Consider the following 23,668-nt stretch of genomic DNA (forward strand, 5'->3'; position numbering starts at 1 on the left):
GAGCCGGGAAATTCATAAAATAACAAAAAGTGAGATTTTTAAAAAGCAGAAAACCTAGAGAAAGTGATGGATTTTTCAATCAAAACTCGACGAGCCGTTAATTCGAATTGGTTTTCAAACACAAATTCTCAGATATCACGAGAATTAGGATTACAAGCTGCGAGAAAGTAAGCACAAACAAACAGACGAAAGAAAAATGCTGCAGAAAAAACTGGCGTCATTTCATTTTTCTTCACTGGTATAAAATTTTGGAGTTAAGAGAAAACAAGAACTATTTAACAATATTATGCTGGTACTTGCAATCTAAATTAAAAACAATATATAGAATGAGAGAAAAACATTGAGAGGACAAGAAACAAATATCGACATTGAACTAAATGACATTTTGAAAGCAATTCGGAAAAATTACGATCGAAGTATGGATAAACGTTTTTGTTTCAAGACATTCATTCTAATATCACTTGAACCCTCTTAAACCCTAGTCGATCACTTAAAAAATTTAACTTTCTACAAAAATATAAAGGCTAGAAAGCACTTGAAACAATATTAAAATTATCAATTGATGAAAACAACTGTGATTGAAAATTTATCAAGAAAATCGCGAAGTCAAAGTTGAATCAATTTAAAGTAATGAACGCAAGTAAACATTTAAAAAAACACTGACTATCTTGAAAAAATCTTAGCTTTCGAACTTCAAAAAAAATAGATGCCCTGAAAGCTCTTTGAACTTCTAGATGAATTAATGATTGGCACTTTTTGATGAAATTAACCCAAATTGAGATAACTGAATCAATAAGTAAACTTCACATTCCGCTGTAAAATTTACGCCACTTTCAGCAGATGAATTTCGATTGAACTCAAAAATGCATTATACCTAAGTGCATCAATATTTTAAGACTTTTCCTGAAAAAAAAATCAGCAAGACCTATATAAGAGTCTTCAGTACGTTCATTACGTCTGAAAAAACCTGCGCAAAAATAGAAAAAAAAACACTCAGTGTAAACACGCCGACAGAACTAAAGCCGACACTCAAAAAACCGAAATACAGCGTAAACATTTTCAGTTAAAATCATACAAAAACAAGGGCATATACCGGCTATAATGCAAGCCCTATACACAGGGCTGTCATGTTATTAACAAGGTGTTATTAACAGACCTATATTTAACATGTTAATAACACCTATTGGTACCATTGTTTTTAACACATGATGTACTAACAGCATGCGTCATACACTAACAAATATTTATTTCAGATTGTGTCATGCCGCGGCAGAAGAAAGACGTGTGGTACAGCTTCAAAGAGATTATCGTTGGCGGCGTTAAACGGGCCAAATGCAAGACCTGCGGTTTTGAGGTTGTGAACAATGCGGCACGCATGGAGAAGCACATGAGGGATTGCCGGAATGTGGACGATGACGATGACATCCAGGAGCAATCCACATCTTCTGCCACTACAACATCATCTGCTCCGCCGGCTCCAAAGAAGAGACAGACAGCTCTCAATGTCATCTCCACTAATCCCACGAGGCAGCATGAGAGCGATATCCTTGTGACTCGATATTTCATCGCAACCAACACTCCGTTTAATGCCGCGTCAAACAAGCATCTCGCGAAGCTTGTCCAATTTCTGCGACCAGGAACAACTGTTCCAGATCGCCGAAGGATTGGTGGAGAGTTACTGGACGAAATTTATGCAAGTGAACAAACGAAAGTGAAGCGAATGGTGTCGGGCTCCAACGTCACACTTGCTATCGATGGTTGGTCGACATTGACCAATGAATCTGTTCTCGGTGTCAGCTTTTATCATTGTGGCAAATGTTATCTAGTGAAGACGATGAGTACTATTGGAGAAAGTCACACAACAGAATATCTTGTTCAAGTCACGTGTGAGCAGATGGAGCATGTCAGGAAGGAGTTCGAGGTCAATGTGACTAGCGTTGTCACGGATAATGCAGCTAACATGAATGCAATGCGCAGAGAATTAGCACTTGTTCACACTTATGGGTGTCACTCGCACATCGCCAACTTACTTTCCAAAGACTTCTGCAGACCTTGTGGAGAACAACATGACTCGACCTCCATTACCTTGCGAAACTCGCTGGAACAGCAATATCGACACAATCGAATACTTCCAGAAGAACTGGCTTATGCTTGCAGAAATAGCGAACAAGCATCTGAAGAATACCGACATGGTATTTCGTCATATGGAAGAAATATTTCTGAAGAGATCTGCAGAAGATATTCTTCAGTTCATGAAATCAGTCGGGGTTACGTTGGACAATTTGCAGAAAAATTCTTGCACTTTGTCGGAAACATTCAAGCTCTGGAAAAATGTTGCCGGACAAGCACCAATTCAGTATGCAAGTGCCGTCGCTAAGCGAGTTCAGCAGGCCATTCTACCCGTCGTCCTAGCGGCTAATTTGCTCGATCACAAGTATGCCGGAGAGGACCAGAATCCGGATGAAACAAGACAAGCCATCGACTACATCCGTGAAACGGCTGGTGAAAATATCATGCCGGAGCTCACAAATTACATGGCAAAAGTTCCTCCCTATAACGAATACCTTTTTGCTGAGGGTTACAAAAAGGTCGAGAGTGAAGCTTGGTGGAGAAGTGGACTTCGACTGGGATTCTCGAAAGAATTGGTCGACTATGCATCGACACTGGCCAATGCTATCTCCTCCATTGCAGGATTGGAGCGGTGTTTCTCAACTCTCGGACTCACTTATGGAAAACTCCGAAGTTCTTTGGGCGTCGAGAAGGCTGGAAAGCTGGCTTTTCTCTTTAAACAACTCAATGAGTGATTTTAAAACTCAATTTTGTTTTTAACGTGTTTTTTTCATATAATTAACATGTTAACATGTTAAAAACGTTTTAGTTAACAATATGACAGCCCTGCCTATACAAGCATAACAAGTAAGCTGTTTCTACTTCTTTCTACATATGTACTATTTTGCAAACAAAGTTAGTTACGGGAAAAACATCTACCAGGTTGCAATAACCTTGATTATCGCAAGGCTAATAATTACACTGCAAAATCTTAAATATTAAAATCACTTTTGAAACGATAAGTCATTTCCTTTTTCGCTCCATTTACTTTTTCTTATTGGTGAACGTAATTTATTCACTTTTCACCGAATGAATTTGAGTTTAACAGAAAAGAAAACCAAAATCAAACCTCGTGAATAGCTTTTAAGACTTTTCACTCACAGAGCAAAAACCACACGACTTTCACTTTAATTATCGATGAGCTTTAATGAGGTTCTTAAAATAGGTCTTTTTTAGTCCCCCCTCCCACCTTTCAAAACCAAACTTCTCTTTTTCTAGTTGTTTTACGTGTCATTATAGCTATTTGCGTGATGTAACGATGTAAAATATGAAAGACCAAATCTCTTCACGATTGTTAGTTTGTTCATCATGCCCAGTTTCATTAAATTATGACAACGTTGAAGAAGTTTTGAAAAAGAAAAATAGAAAGGTGCGGGAAAATCGAAAAAAATCCGTAAAATCGTGCTCAAACATTCTTCCCCGCACCTCTAAGTAAAAAGGAAATCAAACCGTTTTGAGGGAATCCTGGTTATACATTGCGTCAATTTGATTGGTCAATTCCTGGATGGACGCCTGCAAATCTAAATAAAATACCACATCGAGTAACAAATGGTGTCATAATTGCAAAGATCGATGTCATACTTTTTGATCGATAGGATTTGCATACCTTGTATTTGTCTCGCCACTTTGCTTTTCCACATTGTTAGTGTGCTAATGACAGTTTTCACACTGTCGGACCTTATGTCTGACGCATCTAAAAAAAATAAAATTAGAAAGAAGAGCTCAAAGTCTAAAACCACAGTCAAATTGTAAAAGCTCAACATCGAATAGCTACATTTGTACCAGTTGACAAAGATCATTATCGTAGACCTCAATATGTACCAGATTATTATCGTAGACCTCAATAATCTTTTCTAATAGGATCTTTCTCAAAAAAACTTTGAGAAAAACCAAATTTGCAGAAACCCGATCAATCGTTTATTTTTAAATTGCTGAAAAAACAAGAAAAAAATCTTTATCTGAAGCAACGAATCATTCACAATTATTGCGCCACTAGCTCATTGTTGTTAGGCGGGAGCAATTCACCTTCCATTAAGCACCAAATACAAAAAGACACAATTTCGCATGTAATAAATTGGAAAGCATAAAGCCAAATTATGTATAAATGGTGCATTTCAAAAAAATTGTGAGTTGGAAAAATTCTGAAATCGAGCTGTTTATCATTGCACTGTTGTTAGAAACAAACAACTTTTTTCGGTTCATTTGATGAATTAAAAACGCATCAGCTGTGTTTACATTTTACTAATCAAATGTCTAAGCACATGCTATCAAAAAGCTGTAAGGGTGCACCAAAAGGAAGTTCGTACTAATATACTTTGTTTCGCAAGAATAACTAATCTATACTATATTTAAATGCGAGTGACAGCTATCTCCTATGTTTAAGCATAATGATTTTGCATGGTTAACGAAAGAATTTTTTCATGTTTAAGCTATAGCTTATACTGAAATGCTTAAAAAAACTTTTCAATTAGTTTTTCGCAAGGTCATTAATTTTTCAGTATTTTTTTCGAGGCCAAATTAAGTCTGTCTGTCTGTCTGTCTGTATACCTGCTTTTTTATTTAATTTGATTATGTCTGTTTACCCGTCGCCTAATTTTTTAACTTTCATCTATTATCTATCTATGTATTATATATTTAATTGCGGGCTGCACTATCTCGTCATGTTTAAGCTTTTTCAACGTAATTATTTTGCATGTTTAACAAAAGAATTTTTTCACGTTTCGGCTATATCGTATGTTGCAATGTTTAAGGTTTTTCTCGATTTTCCAGTTTAAATTCAGTGTTTATTTCATCAAGTTGGAAATTAGCAACCCATTAGTAGGATATTGTCTGAGTTATCCCAGGTTTTGCGATTCTGGCCCCCATATATGAATAGCCAAATTCTTTTAGTTTACGAGATAGGCAATTTTCGAGGTTTTTCAAAAATTTCTAGAAAATCTATACTATATTTAAATGAGAGTGACAGCTATCTTCCATGTTTAAGCATAATGATTTTTCATGGTTAACGAAAGAATTTTTTCATGTTTAAGCTATAGCTTATATTGAAATGCTTAAGAAAACTTTTCAAAAAGTTTTTCGCAAGGTCATTAATTTTTCAGTATTTTTTTCGAGGCCAAATTAAGTCTGTCTGTCTGTATACCTGCTTTCTTAATTAATTTGATCATGTCTGTCTACCCATCGCCAAATTTTTTAACTTTCATCTATTACCTATCTATGTATTACATATTTAATTGCGGGCTGCACTATCTCGCCATGTTTAAGCTTTTTCAACGTATTATTTTTGCATGTTTAACAAAAGAATTTTTCACGTTTAAGCTATATCGTATGTTGCAATGTTTAAGGTTTTTTTTCTCGATTTTCCAGTTTAAATTCAGTGTTTAATTCATCAAGTTGGAAATTAGCAACCCAATAGTAGGATATTGTCTGATTTTTCCCAGGTTTTGCGATTCTGGCCTCCAGATATGAATAGCCCAATCCATTTAGTTTACGAGATAGGCAAATTTCGAGGTTTTTCAAAAATTTCTAGAAAATTTGATTTTAAAAAGTTTCACAATTTTTGAAATTCTCACCCTGTAGTTGGGTGCTGTCAGGACACTCTCAGGGGTTGCGAATCTTGCCTCCAATTCTCACTTCTCAAATCCTTGCAGTTTTCGAGATATGATCGTTTTCATGATTTTTTCAAAATTTTTTCAAAAACGAAGATCTCAATCTTGCTGTTGGATATTCTGAGGGTACTCTCAGGGGTTGCGAATCTTGCCTCTGATTATGGCTGCTCAAATCCTTGTAGATTTCGAGATATGACGTTTTTGGATTTTTTCAAAATTTTTCAGAAAACTAGATATAAAAAATATCACGAAAACTTGAAATTACTATCTGTTTAGTGAGACTCTGTCAGGGTACTCTCAGGAGTCGTGAATTTCGCCGCCAAATATGACTGCTCAAATCCTTGTAGTTTTCGAGATATGACGTTTTTTATGATTTTATCCAAAATTTGGAAAAAACTTAAATGTTAAAAAGCTCCAAAACTTTTAAGATCTCAATCCTGTTATTGGAATCTGTGAGTGTACTCTCAAGTGGTTGCGAATCTTGCCTCTGAATATCGCTGCTCAAATTCTTGTAGTTTTCGAGATATGACGTTTTTTAGGATTTTTTCAAAATTTTTCAGAAAACTTATTTATAAAAAATTTCGCAAAACTTGAAATTATTATCTGTGTAGTGAGGCTCTGTCAGGGTACTCTCTGGAGTTGCTAAATTTGCCTTCAAATAGGACTGCTCAAATTTCTGCAGTTTTCCAGATATTAAGTTTTTTGTGATTTTTTTCAAAAAAACTCATGAAAATTAAATTATTTTTTTTTCAAAGTTTGAAATTCCTAACCTGTAGTTGGGGGGCTGACAGAGTAACCTCAGGGATTGCAAATTCGGCCTCCATTTAAGAATGCCCAATTCAGTTTTTTTTAGGAAATACGACGATTTGCGTGATTTTTTTGGAAATTTTCAGAAAACTCAAATTACAAATTAATTCGTTAAAGTGAAATTCCCAACCCTGTAATTGTCTACTTTCAAAGATTGCGAATATTGCCATCAAAAAAGACTGCTCAAATTCTGGTTGTTTTCGAGATAGGAAAACTTAGGTGAAGTTTCAAAATTTGAATTTCCCAACGTTGTAGTTGGGTACTGTAAGAGTACTCTTAGGAGTTGCAAATCTTGCGTCCAAATGCGACTGCTCAATTGCTTTCAGTTTCCCAGATGTGACGTTTCTTAGTTCATTTTAAATTTTTCCAAGAACCTATATAAAACTTCACAAAATTTTCTGGTTCTTCAAAATTTGTTTAAAAAACGTGAATAAAAAACTTTGCAAAGTTTTGAATTACGAACCCTGTAATTGGGTGCTGTCAGAGTACACTCAAAGAATAGTTTTTTTGAGTTGTTGAAAATTCAAAGCACCAGAGGTGCGGACACGCTAGTCTTTTTTAGTTGTAACTCTCTCAAAAAAACTAATCAAATTTGCAGAAACTGAATCAATCGTTGATTTTTAAATTGCTGACAAAAAAAGGAAAAATCTTTATGAAGCAACGAATCATTCACAATTATTGCGCCACTAACTCATTGTTGTTTGACGGGAGCAATTCACCTTCTATTAAGCTTCAAAAACAAAAAGACACAATTTCGCATGTAATAAATTGGAAAGCGTAAAGCCAAATTATGTATCAATGGTGCATTTCAAAAAAATTGTGAGTTGGAAAAATTCTCAAATCGAGCTGTTTATCATTACGCTGGTGTTAGAAACATATAACTTTTTTCAATTCAATTGATGAATTAAAAACGCATCAGTTGTGTTTACATTTCACTAATCAAATGTCAAAGCACATGCTATCAAAAAGCTGTAAGGGTGCACCGAAAATTGCGACTTAAGTAGGAAAAAAAGAAAGTTCGTACTAATACACTTTGTTTCGCAAGAATAACTAATCTTTTCTAGTTGGAACTCTCTCAAAAAAAGTAACCGAATTTGCAGAAACTGGGCCAATCGTTGATTTTTAAATTCCTGACAAAGCCAAGAAAAAAATCTTTTTCTGAAGCAACAAATCGTTCACAATTATTGCGCCACTAGCTCATTGTTATAACATCCATTCGGCAAATGATCTTGATGAAAGTCAAACGACTAAAAAGTCCCAAAAGACAAAAAAAATTTTGGGCGAATAAATTTCAAGACGTTTGGGGGAAAATAAAACTTGCGACATATACAAGTGTATATATTTCATTCAATGAAATTTACATGTGAGTGAACAAATGTTAAAGCTGTTTCCTAAGTGACACAAAAACTACATTAAAATGTACACTGAGGCAAAGCGGAGCTTCCCATGACGACCTTGGTAGTTGGTCCCTTGCATGTTTCTGCCTTCTGAGAATTTGAAAAATAATTAAGTTGACAAACAACATGAAAATATAATACAAGGAAACGTACAGCATCAGAAATAAAACATGGCACTGAAAACGATATAAGTTAAGCCCAATTAGAAAAAACTATTTCATACAATTTTAACCCAGTAGATGATCATTGCATTAATGAGAGACATCTAATTGCTCAAGAACTAGAGGAACGTGAGAAGTCTGTTATGTAAACCAACTAAAAATGATACCTCGAAACGATGCAACTTTCAGCTCGTGCAGATGAGTCTCTGCGTTTAAAGCAAACAGTATTCAAAATATGAGAAGATCCTTTTTCAAGGAATTTCAGGCATGGTTGCCGCTCAAAACAAAAAAAATCAATCGAACCAATAAAAAATAGTGTAGATCACGAAAAATGAAAAAATATATATATGAAAAAAACTACGCAAAAAAATTTGAGCTCAACTACTACAACAAAAAAGATAACGACAGAAACAGTCGCTCGGTTAACGAGAAGCTTAAAAGATATGGACAGCATTTACCATTGTAAATCTTACTCAAAAAAAGTGAGACAAAATCAACATAAAATTCAGCTGAGCTTCGCACCATTTGCGATACCAAGCAAACATAACATTGCAAACTAGCCGACAGAAAATAAAATGAATGTCATTGAATTGGAAAAATCTTGTTAATACTCAAATAAATGGGTAGTTTAAGTTGCAACGCAAGAAAACTGAAAAATACTGGCTTGTTTTTTTTGAGAAAAAAATTCAATTTTCGAATCTCAAAGAAAAAATTAGACTCCCTTGAAGCTCTTTGAACTTCTAGAACAATTATTAATTGGCACTTTTTTGATAAAACTATCCCAATTGACTAGATCAATAAGTAAAACTTTATTTTGCTGGGAAATCTGAAGACTGAATTCCACTTTCGAAACTAGAAGTCGATCAAGTTTTTCGTGACCTTAACACTATTGCACTACCCTTGCTTATCGCAATGGTATAGACTTTTTCCTGAAAAAATATCATCAAGACCCGTATAAATGAAAATCACTTTGTTTTTACACTTAATAATGGAGAAAAATGGAAGAATAAAAAAACGATTTCTAACAAAAATGAGACAATACGACTCAAACAATTACGCGGGGTAGAGATATCAGCCCAAGCTAATAGTTGAAAACCAGTTAAATAGCCGGCTATGGACAAACATGTACAAAATGGTTTGGGACAAAAATTCAATTTCTTGATTAAATAGATTTGCTATCGTAAGTCTAAAAACTCTTTAGAAACTGAACGCGGAGCACGCGGTAACAAAATCGACGAAATTTAAGTAAAGGCTTACTAAGCCCACAAAAAGGGCATTATTAACGTTTGTACGAAACTTGAATCAAAAAATCATTGAAACATCTTATTTTCGTCCGTAAGCGCGCAGTATAAGCATAAATAATATTATGCCGAGATCCAGTATGGAAAAGAGTGCACATAAAACAAGCATTCCTGTTGGACAAAACATTTAAAGGAAAAAAGTCAAGTAGAAACAAAACAATCACATGGCCACAGAAAGAGAAAATTTTCTTCGTTTGCCAACACTTCATCGTTCCTCATTAACATAGCCAACATACAATTAAAACCAAGTCAATCAACGCAAGAACACAGAAAAAAATCTGGCTTATTAAAAAAAACCTCAATTTTTGAACAAATATATGGCCTTAAACTCTTTGAATTTCAAGAAAAATTCAAGCTTGACAAATTTCGAAGAAAAATAAAACAATTTGAGACAACTGGATTATTGGGCAAATTTTTTACACAGAGGCGAAGTTGCACTTCGCATACACAAGCAAAAACATGACCGATAACGCAACTGGGAAAAACTGAATGAGTGAAACTTTGGGTCTACAAAATTTCTTAAGTGACGCAAGCCAATTATGAAGCATTAGCAGCACCAGTCAATTTGAAAAAAAAAAACTAACTAACATGCCTCAATTTATAGAGCGGACGCATTTTAGCTAGTATACAAAAAAGTTCATAAGAACATCCGACCCTGCCCAGGTTCGAACCCTCTTATTTTGTTGCGGGTCTCCTTCCCTACCTCTACGCTACAGATCCATGATAACTTGAAGCTAAAGTGCTATTTGCAAAATAAATGTCTGCGTTTATATCCTTAGCACTGGCTGTACTTGATAGCTGGTTATTGATCAAAATAAACACTTCGAAAACTAACACATTTTGTCGCAACAATATTTGCGTGGCAACCATATTTGCGACTTAGGTTGGAAAAAAAGAGTGTTCATACTATCTCACAATCTTTGCTTGTGTAATGACTTTCCCAAAAAAATCATCAAGACTTAAAATAAGAGTCTTCGGTACGTTCATTGATTCTTCTTAAACTAATTCGTAATCAGCTCGTTCACAATCTCATGTCACTTTCAAGCACTGACGTTTACAAAATGTAACAAAGTGAAAATTTAAGTTGGCCACAAAACATTCCTTTTAGACCGAAAACTTGACATACCAGAAGACGCCACAGTGGAAAGGGTATTGTCGCTACTTGTGAAGTCATCTTGCAAGTCAATTTGCATATCATCACATAGTGACGAAGACGAATTCTTCCCGGGAGATCTGAACACAAACAAATTCGCATTTAGTTTTGGTTAAATCCAGACATAGTACAACAGATTTTTTGTAGAAACTGAAAAACTACTGGTTTTCAATGTATTCTTCATGATTGAAACAAACTGCTTTCAGAGAGCTTGATGAATGGGAAAATTTATCCTTAATAAAAGTATACAAATCACAATCCACGCTTTTTTTTCGAATTTAAAAAGCGAGCATAAATAATATTGAAAATTGAATCAACTAGAAACAAAACTGAACACAGAGGCTAAATTGCACTTCTCACTCACAAACAGAAAATAGTCAACAGGCAGTTGGAAAATGGTATTTTGTTTTGTTCCATATTATTCCTATCGAAATTCCCAAAATCAAAATCAAAGCTCTATTTTTCGAAATTAAGCAGCGAGCAAAAACAATATTGAGCCACACACATAAACAAAACAGCTATCAGACAGTTGGAAGTGTCAACTAACTCACGAAAATCGAAAAAAAAATACATTGATTTCTTTAGATCTCGGCCAGTAGGTAATTTTGTTATTCTGCTGAATTCTAAATTCACAATTTTCGACAATGAGCAAATCAAACTGATTTGTACTTGAAAAGAAATTACAAGTCAAACTGCGAAAAACCAAATTTAAGCTTGATAAGCTGGAAAAAAGACAAAACCACAAAATCTAAATTAACCTAGATGAATCCTCATTTCTTAGCACTGAATAAAAATTGATCTCTTTAACTATATCCCCCCCCCCCCCCCCCGGTACCTAGTAACGAACATCCCGCTATAAAGAAATAAATGAAGGTTAAGCATATGAGAATTTTATACCTAGTAGCGAATCTCCCCACCCCCTCCTTTTGCAAAAGTGGGGATATATTTAAAGAGATCCTCAAAAAGGAGCTTGCGACGACCTCTCTACATTCAGACTATGCAGGAGCAAACGCTATCTACTAGCATACGCTTGATTCGTCTCTCCCTCACCGCAAACTTTTTTTATAATCCTACACCCTGCAATCCAAAATTAAGATATTTATAATTATTTATATTTTTGTATTTTTCATTTGCTTGGAAATGATTGGTACTATCAGATTTGTGTACTCACAAATCTGATAGCACCAAATATTTTCAAGCAAACAAAAAATATAAAAATATTAATAATCATAAATACATTAATTTAGGATTGCAGCGTTAAGCAGTTTGAATACTTCAAAGTTCATAGAAAAAATCGGTTCGCAAAAATTGAAGTTTTTCTGAGCAATCCATAGAAAAACTTCAATTTTTTGCGAACCGATTTTTTCTGTGAACTTTGAAGTATTTAAACTGCTTAACGCTGCAATCCTAAATTAAGGTATTTATGATTATTATTATTTTTATATTTTTTTTGCTTGAAAATGGTTGGTGCAATCAGATTTGTTACACAAGCTACAAAACATTTCACCTTATCTCGAGAAGTGATACGAAAATTAAAAAAAAATCAATTTTCTCTAAGCAAGCTACTCAAGCTTTGAAGCTTTTAAATAATACAAATTATTACATAGACCCAATCAGTTTGCGATATCTGTTCAAGTTTTTCTAGGAAAGTTATTAAAGCCATGAAACTTTGGAAAAAGCGAAACGGATAAAAAAAGCTTAAATTTCTTAAGCAAGCAATTCAAACTTGTAATTATTTCAAGTTATTTTAAAGACCGAGTCGGTTCGCGAAAATTTCAAGTTTTTTTAAGCAAGCTATACAAGATGTGATTCTTTGAAACGAAGCATATCGGACGGTGAAAACTTAAATCTTTATATTGAAGACAATTAAGCGATAGAACTTTGAAACATTTCTTTTTACTTTATAGCGCTGATCGATCCGCGAAAAATCAAGTTTTGTTATGCAAGCTATTGAAGCTATGAAACATTCAAACAATCTTATATCTTATATTTTAAATGCATGACATGTTTTCAGCATAAGTCCTAATGTTTAAGGGGCTATCGAGCGCAACGTTTAAAAAGGCTTAGATTGTTACTTTAAGAATCACTCAGAGCAACAAGAGCAAGATGAACTCGATTCAACTTTAAGGCTTGACAGTACCTGCCCACCTTTTGTCCAAAATTTAGCGTTTTTTAGATTCATTTCAGTCTGGAACGAATCACTTAAAAACAGCAACCTCTAGGCTAAGAAAGAAACTTTTTGCAAACCGGTTCGGTCTATGAAATAAATGGAAATGTTTCAATGTTTCATCGCTTTAAAAGCTTGCTTAGAAAAACTTTAACTTTTTGCAAACCGATTCGGTCTATGAAATAACTTGAAATAATGCAATGTTTCATAACTTTAAAAGCTTGCTTAGAAAAAATTAAACATTTTGCGAACCGATTCGTTCTACGAAATAACTTGAAAGAATTCAAGTTTTATTAGTTTGATTAGCTTGCTTAGAAAACTTTAAAGCTTTTCGCGTACTGATTCTGTTTATGAAATGACTTGAAATATTTCATAGCTCTATTAGCTTGCCTAGAAGAACTTAAATTTTTCGCAAACCGAGTCGGTCTATGAAATTACTCGGAATTTTTTTCAGTCTCGTAGTTTTCGAAGTTTCGAACAGTTCAAAATTTGGAATAGCTTTGCTTACACAAGTTTTTCGTGAACCGATTTGTTTCATTAAATATCTTGAATCATGTCAAAGTTTCAAAGCTTGAATTGCTTGCTTTGGAAAACTGTAACCTTTGGCAAAAACAATTCGGTCTAAGAAAAAGCTTGGATTTTTTTTCGAAGTTCCTTGCTCCATTAGCTCGCGCAAAAAAAAATAACTAAAGAACTAAAAAAAACTGGAAATCACTTAAAAGCTTCACTAGAAAAACAGTTTGCCATCCGGTTCACTTTTAAAAAAAAACTTATTTAAATTTTATAGCTTAAACAGCTTCCTTAGAAAAGTTTAATTTTTTTGCGAATTTTTTAGTCTATAAAATAACTGGAAATAATTCTAAGTGTCATAGCTTAACAGTTTGCTTCGGAAAACTTATACTTTTCTTGAAACAAATCAGTGTATGCAATAGCTTAGAAACTTTTAAAAGTTTTATGTTTTAAACAGCTCGCATAGAAAAACTTCAACCTTTTGTGAACCAGTTCGCTCTGTGAGTTAACTTGAAATGTTTCATTTCATAGCTTCAATAGCTTACTAGGAAAAAGTATAAATTTTTCAAAGCTTGCCTAGAAAAACTTATTTTTTTTTGCTAATTGATTCGCTCGTTGAACCAACTTGAAATATTTCAATGTTTTATTGCTTGAATAGCTTCCATTTAAAAACCTTAATTTGCGTCATCCGATTCGCTTCAAGAAACATCTTGAAACATCTCAAAGTTTCATAGCTTGCTTAGAAAAACTTCATTTTTTCAGGAACCGATTCTTCTATGAAACCTTAAGTTTTTCAAACCGACTTACGATATGGCCTAACTTGAAGTTGTTCAATTTTTTTTGCTTGGATACCTTGATCAGAACAGCAACTAATTTTTTGCGAGCCAATTGATTATTGGAGGCGGTCTTGCTAGTATTGAATGAAAGTCTTGATGCGCTATGTACAAAACGTTTAATTTTTTACCGAGCACAAAGTTTAAGCACGCTTAGATCAGAATGTTTGAGAATTCTTCAGAGTAGCTATCGAGCTCAATGCTTAAAAGGCGTTTAGGCAAGAAATTTCAATCAATCTAAGTTCTGGAATATTCTAGAATTCTTTCTGCAAAATTTTCAAAACTGTTTGAACAAGGTGAACTCAATTCAACTTCCAGGCTAGACAGTACCTGCTCACTACTTTTTGTCCAAAAGTTTGCATTTAAACATTCTTTTCAGTCTGAACCTAATTAGCTATAAAGGGTCACCACCATGCTTAAAAAAACTAACTTTTAACAAACTGATTCGCGCTATGAAATAGTTTGAAATAATTCGAAGTTTCATAGATTGAATAGATCGCGTAGAAAAACTTAAGTTTTTGAGAACAGAGTCAGTCTATGAAAGACCTTGAAATAATTGAAAGGTTGAATAGCTTGCTTAAAAAACTTAAAGCTTTTCGCCATCCGACTAGCTTTTTTAAATAGTTTCTTAGTCTGGATATCTTGGATAGAAAAATTGAACTTTTCGCGAACCGATTCGGCTATTCAGGCTATGAAACTTATTTCATAGCGCGAATCAGTTGCTTAAGGCTAGTTTTTCTAAGTATGAAGGTGACTTTTTTAAAGTTTTTTAGGTTCAGACTGAAAAGAATCTGTAACGCAAAAATTTGGACATATTCTGAAATCGAGTTTTTATTTGAAACAATTAGTTTTTTTTTCGGTTCATTTGATAAAGTAAAAATGCAACAACTGGGTTAACTTATTACTAAACGAATTTCAAAGCACATGCTATCAAAAAGCCGTGAAGGTTCCACAAATAGTGGCACCAATATTTGCGACTTACTTAAGTTGAAAAAAGAATAGTCCTTCTCTTTCACTAAGATCGACAAAACCATCAGCACTGCAGCACTACCTACGTCTTTCGACTGAAGAAAAAAATGCCTAAAATGTACGCGGAAAAAAACCAAACTTTTGCTATACTTCCGACTGAACCATCGAACACTGCGAGCAGATCAGTACGTGCATTCCCGAGATGCAATCAATGAGAATAGAAATGCTCATACGCTGGATGACAGATGACTCTTCCGAAACCTTCTGCATGAAAAATCAAAAATCCAAACTCGTTCCGAAACCACAAGACTCTCGCGCCCATACGCATCTGATCGGCATGACATAGTAGCTCGAATACTTGGAGAAAAAAGTTACTGGGTCTTGTGGCAAAGCAGATCTTCTGAGAGGTCCGTTGTCAAATTGCTTCAAATGAAGGACAAAAGCGAGGGTTACCGCATGTAAGACTGGTTTAGCTAACGACTCAAATTGGGTCAAGGAGACAGATAACTTTTGATGTGCCGAAATTTAAATTCCCATAGATCCATAATTGCTCGAAATAATTGGCAGAAACATGCTTCATGAACCAGTTAGCTCAGCATAACCAACTTATATATCATCATGAACAAAATATGCAATAGAATCGATTCACAAGATGTCACAGAAACTCAATCAGATACACATCGATATTGTCTCTATCGACGCAGAGGTACTGCCGTTGGCGGCTTCACAGAACCAAACAATCAGAGGCCGCAACTTTACTGCAGACAACAGCTGGGTAGAGCCATCGATCGAGTAATGACTTCAATCGACTAAAAGCAAAGGACACTATTGCAAGTACTTCAACAAGGGTGCAGGTTATGGCAATTTACAGTCTCCAACGAGATGACACAGGGTAAATTAACGAAACTATAAAAAAAAATGTCGGTGAGCCAATGCAAAAATCATCGGCGCGGATAAACTAACTGTGTGGAATAAAAGCACAATAGCACAGAAATATCATTGCGGCTATGGATATCTCCGGCAGAACTCAAACCCTTTCGGAACTCAACCCATTTCGGCGGCTCCATAGTAGCATTTTCTAACAATTTCGGCAGCTTTTTTTCCCAGTGGCGTTTTGTGGAGAGCGTAATATTGACAGCTAACATGAGAGCTCGCCTCTTTAGCGATACAACAGTAGTGCAAATTTCAAAAACTCTCCCACACATCGAAAAAAAAACTTTCTCGAAAGACTCCTTTGAATGAATATAATTTCAGAACTACGCAGGAAGTAGAAGACGCAATTTACTCAAATAACAAGCAGAACAATACTAGCACGACACGGTTGACAAAACAAGACGCTGTTTCGCTAATGAATGAAAGACTGCTCTGCTCGCCTGTAATTCGAACACAAATTCATGCATTTATCAAAAGATACAGTTACTAGTAACAGAAGAAAATTCCGTGCAACTTCCGAACGAATTCCCTTGATTCTTCTGGTAACCCTCACGAACTCACTCTCAAATTTGGACAGAATACCATGCTGTTGCGGAACTTCATGACTGCAATGGCACAGGTCTAATAGTCCATTCACTGTAATCAAACGTAATGGAAAGCGACCATTGTTTCCTTCAGCAGTTTCAAAACCAAATGATATAAAACCCAAAGAATTTCAAAAGAGCAGCCTTTTAGTTTATAACAAATTCAGTTTCCTGTCACTCTGGCAATCACAATTTCCCTTTCAACACAAGATCAGAATAAACACAGAGGCGAAGCTGAGCTTCGCACCACTTGCGATACAACAAGAGGACTTCGAAAGTTGTAAGCGTAGAAACAACTAAAAACAAAAAAATGAAAATCAGTTTTTTTGTTTAAAAATACTAAAAATTTTAAAGAGCTCAAAGTCTTAACGATCGCATAAACAACATCGGAACTTTGTAGAAAACAAAATATTAGGCAAATAAAGCCGACAGAATTAAAGCCGACAGCCAATTTCTACAAATATTATTTTGCAGCTAATTTCTGCAAAAGGGCTTGAAGGACCCCTTCGGCAAAATTTTATTGGAAAATATACAGGTACTGTCCAAATAGTATCTACGAAAGCCATATAAGTGCTGAAAGTAAAGATGGTATACATAATTCGGAAGCTAAACGTAGGGCTAAAACATCGAACGCTAAAACATCGAAAGCCGAAAAATCATCATCACAAAAGTAATATCGATGTTTTATAAGTATACATAAAATCAATCTATCAAAATGAAATTTTTGAAAAAAAAAAACAAGTCAATACAAAAGAATGCAAAACTAGGTTCGGAATAAAACTAACCAAGCAGTAACAAAAGAACATCAGCATAAGCGCTTCATGCCGAACATAAAGAAAAACTTCGTAACAAAAAAATACATGAGTCCCACTTCCCCTCAGAACACATAGGCACACAAAACGTTTCTCGGCCATCAAACGATGCAAAAAAGTCCACTAAATTAAGCCGAAACCGACGCAGTAAAAAAGCAGACAAAAATTTAACAAATCGAGTTCGTAAAATTACCAATAATGTAAAAAAGCAAATTTCGATTCGGCCGGATTTTTAAAATGCTAAGACAGTAAGCATCTACAGCAAAAATCGTTTGCACCAAAAACAAACGATCCTTAGTTCTGGCAACTAAGCCGATAAAACATAAGCAGACAAATCATAGGCCGAAATTTTATTGAACCGCAATTTTTACCGTTTGAAAGAAAAAAAGCAGCTCCCGGTCAGATTCGAACCCAGGACCTTTTCCCTTCCAGGCGCATTCGTTACCTTCAGGCTAAGCGCGCAGGAGATAGTAAAAAATTTGAATTCGTTTTGAACTAAGGTACCACCAGGAGTCGATGAGTCCCGTGGACAAAGTTGTTTAAGGAAAAAAAGTCTAGTACCCGATTGCAAAACCCTTGCTTATTGCGAGGGTAAAAAAAACAGTTTACAATAACTCCGGCCATTCATTACTCATGGATGAATTTATGCTGCATGTTCTTTGACTATTTGTGCTACAAAAATGACCAATAACCTCGTTTATTGGAAAGTTCTCCAGCAAATATATATGTCTTTATCTTATCGTGTTTAATACAGCATGCTGTAAATAAATACACAAAATCACTCAAGAAAACCAAAAAATTAATGATTTCTTTTGAATAGTTTTCAGCTTTCGAATTTCGTAGAAATATTTATATGAAACAAACCAATCAAAGAGAACTGGGCCAAAATATATTTTTAATCATTATTTTTTTAAAATCTAGATTCGAAACTACAACTTATTCACTGCTACAACTTTTTCGCAACAACTGAAACTTCGAGAACTGAAAATGTAATTTGCCGTTTAACAAATGAATGTCAAACAGCAAAAAAACATCCAACAGGCACAAGTAATCGCCAGTAAACAGAAAAAAAACCACCTTTCGAACTTCAAAAAAAAATAGATGACCTTGAAGCTCTTGGAATTTCTATGACTCTTTTTTGACACAACTAAATCAATTTGAGAAAACTGGATTAAAACCGCCAAAAATCAAATTTGAGTGGTAACAAATTTTAAGACATTTCCTGAAAAAAATCATCAAGACTTAAAAAAATCTTCACTACGTTCATTGACTTAACTGGACCGTACACTAAAAAGAAAAAATTGAACTACTATTGCTTAATTATTAATTGTCCACGAACTACGTGACGAAACTTTTCTGCTTAAGAGTCGATGAACATAGTGAAGACTCGTATGTGGGCAGTTACGATTTTTTTTCGAAGAAAAATTTGTTCAGGCGCAAGCTGTTCAGGAATAGTAAATTTCAGTGCTTCAAAATGACATGAGATTGTAAATACGCTTATAATGAAGTATCTTTTTTCTTAGAGCTACCCACATAAAAGTCTTCACTACGTTCATCGACTATTAAGCAAAAAAATTCTTCGCTTAGTTCCTGGACAATTAATAATTAAGCAATAGTAGTTCAATTTTTTCTTTTTGATGTACGGTCCAGTTAAGTTGAATAGGACATCGAAGTTAAGATATGAAACATGATGTACAAGATTGGGTACCGGGCCAAAATGTCTGGACAGCTAGTTGAAAACATAGCCAACAGACAATTGAAAAATAGTCAATGAACTAGTAAAAACCGAAAAAAATTGACTAGTTTTTTTTTATTTAAGCTTTCGAACTTCAAACAAAAAACATATGGCCATAAAATTCTTTGAAATTCGAGAGCAATTAATAAATGGAACTTTTTTGATAAAATTAACCCAATTAGCTTACACTGGAATATTAGGAAACGTTTTTTTTTAACGTGGAATCTAAAAATTAAATTTCACTTTCAAAACTAGAATTTGATCACGTTTTTTTGTGCCATTTCAGCTTTCATAATTGAAGAGTGCATTTTGCCCACCTTCTAGCAATTGAACTTTTGAATGAAACACGAAAAATGCATATCTATCTAACGCAATTCATGTGTGCTTTTATACGTATGAATGCACTTCTTTTGTTATTAGAGCATTATAAAACTTTTCCTTAAAAAACGAAAGAAGAAACCATCACGACTCTTAATAACTACTAACCTCATTTCTTCACTCTGTAAACTGCTATATGTTAAGTGGCTGTCCCCTGTCGTTTTATAATTACTCAAACTCCTATCGTCTGCATGTGCTGATCTGTCTAGGGTGGAAGCATAGTCCAGTACACACTGCAGTCCGTCCTTCAGGGGTATTGCCTTGGATCCGAACTCTTGCAAGCTGAAAAAAAGACACAATCAAAAAGATTTTGCATAAACAATTTCAGTCAAATTATGGGGTGCTAATAAAGCGAGCTGTTGTTTCTTAGCATAAACACGTGTGAATCAAAAATTATACAAAGTAATACCGTTCATGTAGTCAAAGTCGGGCACTAATACCAGTAACGGATTTGGGGGGAGTTTTTTCAATAAGTTGCCTGCGGCGTAGTAAATTCGGTCAAAATAGGGTCCTTATAGTGATTTGGGAGAGCTCAGAAAATCAATTTGGTGGACTCCTCCAATTTTGAACATAGCCAATCGAAGATTGGAAAAGAGTAATGAACGCAAGTAAACAAAAAACACACTGAATTTCTTGAAAAAAAAATCAACTTTCGAATTTCAAAAAACAGATGCCTTTCAAGCTTTTTGAATTTCTAAAACAATTTCTGATTGGCGTTTTTTTGATAACATGAACCCATTTTGAGAAAACTGGATCAATAGGTAAAATTTTTATTCCGCTGGGATAACTTAAAAATAAATTCCACTTTCCAAACTAGAAATTGTTCGTTTTTGTCGCACTATTTCCACGTTTGTATTTGGAGAGTGCTATTTACGTCACTTTCAGCAGATGAATTTCAATTGAACTCAAAAAGTGCATTATACCTAAGTGCATCAATATTTTAAGACTTTTTCCTGAAAAAAAAATCAGTAAGACCTATATAAGAGTCTTTACTACGTTCATTAAAAATCCCCCCTCGAGAAAAATCTACACCCGCCCCCTGTCTAGAACAATAAGGTGAATCTTGCACTAGAAAAATTTATTATCTAGAGACTGCTCTTAATGACAATTTGGGAAAACGTTCACTGAGCATTCGAATTTTTTTATGACCCCATCAAAAAAATGATCAGAGCTGCTCTACCCTCATTAAAAAGCCAGGCTTTTCATCGGGACACGACCAAAAACCAGCTCTATCAAGTGGAATAAGAAAAAGTATAAATAAGCCTCGAATTAGCAAAAACTCGGCTACGTGCAGGATTCGAATCTGCGACCTACTACAATGAAGAGATTTTGAGTCTCACCCATTATCCACTCATCCACGCAAGCTTAACAACCGACAAACACTAGTCACGAATAAAGCAGCTACATATGCTAATAAATTGCCAATGCAATTCAGCAAATGTGGCACCAAATACAAAAAGACTTAATTTTGCATGTCATAATTTGGAATATAACAATCTGAAAGCATCCACACTAACTTTGCATTTAAGAAATTTTGAGATGTAATGAGTTAAAAAATTTCTGAAATGGAGTTTTCATTATTGTTATGTTGTTTGAAACAAATCACTTTCTTTCGGTTCATTTGATGAATTAAAATGCATCAACTGTGTTAAAAATGCATAACTTATTACTATTCCAATGTCGGTTTCCAAAAACAAAATCGATACATAAATTCCGTGTCGTAGAATATTGATACGCACTTTTCCAGTTTTCAGACTAAATCAGCACATGCTATCAAAAAGCTATAAAGGTGCCCCACTATTATTGAAATCTGAAAAAAATCGTCTTCCAAACTAGAGGTCGACCACGTTATTTTTAATTTACACTTTGGCTGTTCGATAGTAGAAATTTCCTTCCTTTTAAAAAAGAAATGAACTTAACTAAATCAAACGTCAAATCCTGAAATGAAAAAAAAACGCTTAAAAAACATCACAACAGATATGAGTGTCTTCAGTATGTTCAATTTCACTTGAAAACAAAAAAAATTCGCATTACTAAGCGATTATATTGTTACTGGAGAAAGCTATATGAATGACATCATTATCAATTAAATAGAAATGTCCAATGTTTCTTATTCCGATCAAATCACAAAGTGAGAAGGAACTATCAGACAGCTCGTGGTTTTTTTCTGTATCAACTGAGGTATCATTTTAAAGCAGTTTCAGACATGATTTTGTTTCCAAAAAAAATCGAAACATTAATTCCGGGTTGCAGAAAATTGATATGCATTTTCCAATTTTCAGACTAAATTATACGTTTACAAATGACACAATCAGTGTTTGAAATAAATTTAATTATTCTGCAAATTTTAAATACAGTAGCGAAGCGAAGCTTCGCATCATTTGTGATATAACGCAAGCACAGCACTGCAAGCTAGCGAATAGAAATTGAGACCGATATAGAAAAAAGAAAAAACTACATTTTGAGAAATGTAAGAAAAATTCAAAAAAAATCAAGAAACTCAACAAACAGCATTAACTTAAGGCTTTAACTTTAACTGATTGAGCCAAAAACAGCCGCTCTAAGCCTGTCAATGAGCCGAAAACAAAAAAAGCTATACAAATTTTGACAAAAAAAATTTGAGCTATTAAATTTTAAAATTTTAAATCCATGCACAAAATAGGATTTTGACAAACTAACTGATTTTTTAAATCAAATGATTTTTGCCCTTGAAGAGACACAAACAGAGCTAAGTAAGCCGATAAAACATAAACCAAAAATAATTAGGCCGAATGAAGCTTTTGAGCGATACAAGAAAATATACAAAATCAGGGCTAATAATTTTATAAATTACAGGAATACATCAAAAACACTTGCATCTACGACGAAAACTGCTGGCCGCAAAAAAATCTGCACTGTGGTAACTAAGCCGACAAAACATACGCAGGCACTATAAAACATACCGACAGTTCAATTTTTCCCAAATCGTTCAATTTCATACATAGTGAAAAAAAACAAGGTCCGACAGGGACTCGAACCCAGAACCTTAGGGTACATAGAAAACCGCGTTACCTCTAAGCCATGTTGATGCAGTCTCAAAATTGCAAAGACTCACTAATAAAATAACTGCAATATCAACTTAAGATGTAAGAAAAGTTGTTTACGGGAAAATAATCTTAATTCCGGATTACAAGACACTTGCTTTTGCAACTAACAAATTTAGCAATTATTACCTCTCAATTGGCAGATGTTTACTTCACTAAATTTCCCTTCCCCCAAAAAAATTCAACAAAAAATGAGAAGATTATTTTTTTCAATTTTTTTTCCTGTTTTTTGAAGCAATCGCAGTAGTCGGAAAATGTGTGCTACTTGTTCATCAACCTGCTATCCTTGTTTAATTTCATTTTGTTAGCAGACTTTCAGTGAATTATGGATCTGTGCCGTGTGTTTTTACCACATTTGTTTTTTGCATTGAATATAGTGAACCTGACCAAAATGCGCCGTTATTCTAAACACAGAGGCGAAGCTGTGCTTCGCAAACATTAGCGAGAATATGAAAAAAAACCAGCGTTATAAAGTGAAATAACAAAAAACCTTATTTCACAAACTTTGTTACCTACCGGATTCGAACCTGCGACCTCAAGATTTAGCGTCTAACACCCTATCCTCACGATCACGAACGCTTAAAATTCAGCAAACACTAGTCACAATTCAAGCAGCTAAATTGCCAATGCGATACAGCAAAACTAACACCAAATACAAAAAGACACAATTTTGCAAAAAAATAATTTGGCATAACAACCTGAAGGCATCCGCACTAACTTTGCATGTAATAAATTGGAAAGCATAAAGCCACATTAAGTATAAGTTATGCATTTCAGAAAAAAACGCGTGATATATTGAGTTGGAAAACTCCTGAAATCGAGTTTTTATGATTGATATGTTGTTTGAAACAAAAAGCTTTTTTTCGGTCCATTTGATGAATTATAAATGCATCAACTGTGTTAACTTATTAGTATTCGAATGTCAAAGCACATGCTATCAAAAAGCCTTAAAGGGGCCACCAAAAGTAGCACCAATAGCTGCGACTCAGGCTAGAACAAAAGAATAGCCGTACTATTACACTACGCTCACTAAAGTTCGCCAGTGTAAATATCCTAAAATACCTAACAAAAATAAGTGAAGATTCCGCACAAATAAATGAAAATTAACTTGGTTCATTAAAACTTGCGAGA

General features: G+C 34.4%; 1 protein-coding gene across 1 annotated transcript in view; it reads right to left on the bottom strand.

Moving 5' to 3' along the window:
* The window catches only part of LOC134841362 (ubiquitin carboxyl-terminal hydrolase 25-like), a 57,718-nt gene that overhangs the window by 23,079 nt on the left and 10,971 nt on the right, over nucleotides 1-23,668 (bottom strand). Inside the window, exons 6-9 of the mRNA XM_063857296.1 lie at nucleotides 19,563-19,736; nucleotides 10,507-10,613; nucleotides 3,716-3,802; nucleotides 3,559-3,629 (exon numbers count right to left, since the gene is read on the bottom strand). Coding sequence (XP_063713366.1) covers nucleotides 3,559-3,629; nucleotides 3,716-3,802; nucleotides 10,507-10,613; nucleotides 19,563-19,736 — 439 coding nt within the window. The remainder of the gene's footprint in view (nucleotides 1-3,558; nucleotides 3,630-3,715; nucleotides 3,803-10,506; nucleotides 10,614-19,562; nucleotides 19,737-23,668) is intronic.

The sequence above is a fragment of the Symsagittifera roscoffensis genome, chromosome 3, assembly GCF_963678635.1.
Source record: "Symsagittifera roscoffensis chromosome 3, txSymRosc1.1, whole genome shotgun sequence".
NCBI classification, from domain to species: domain Eukaryota; kingdom Metazoa; phylum Xenacoelomorpha; order Acoela; family Convolutidae; genus Symsagittifera; species Symsagittifera roscoffensis.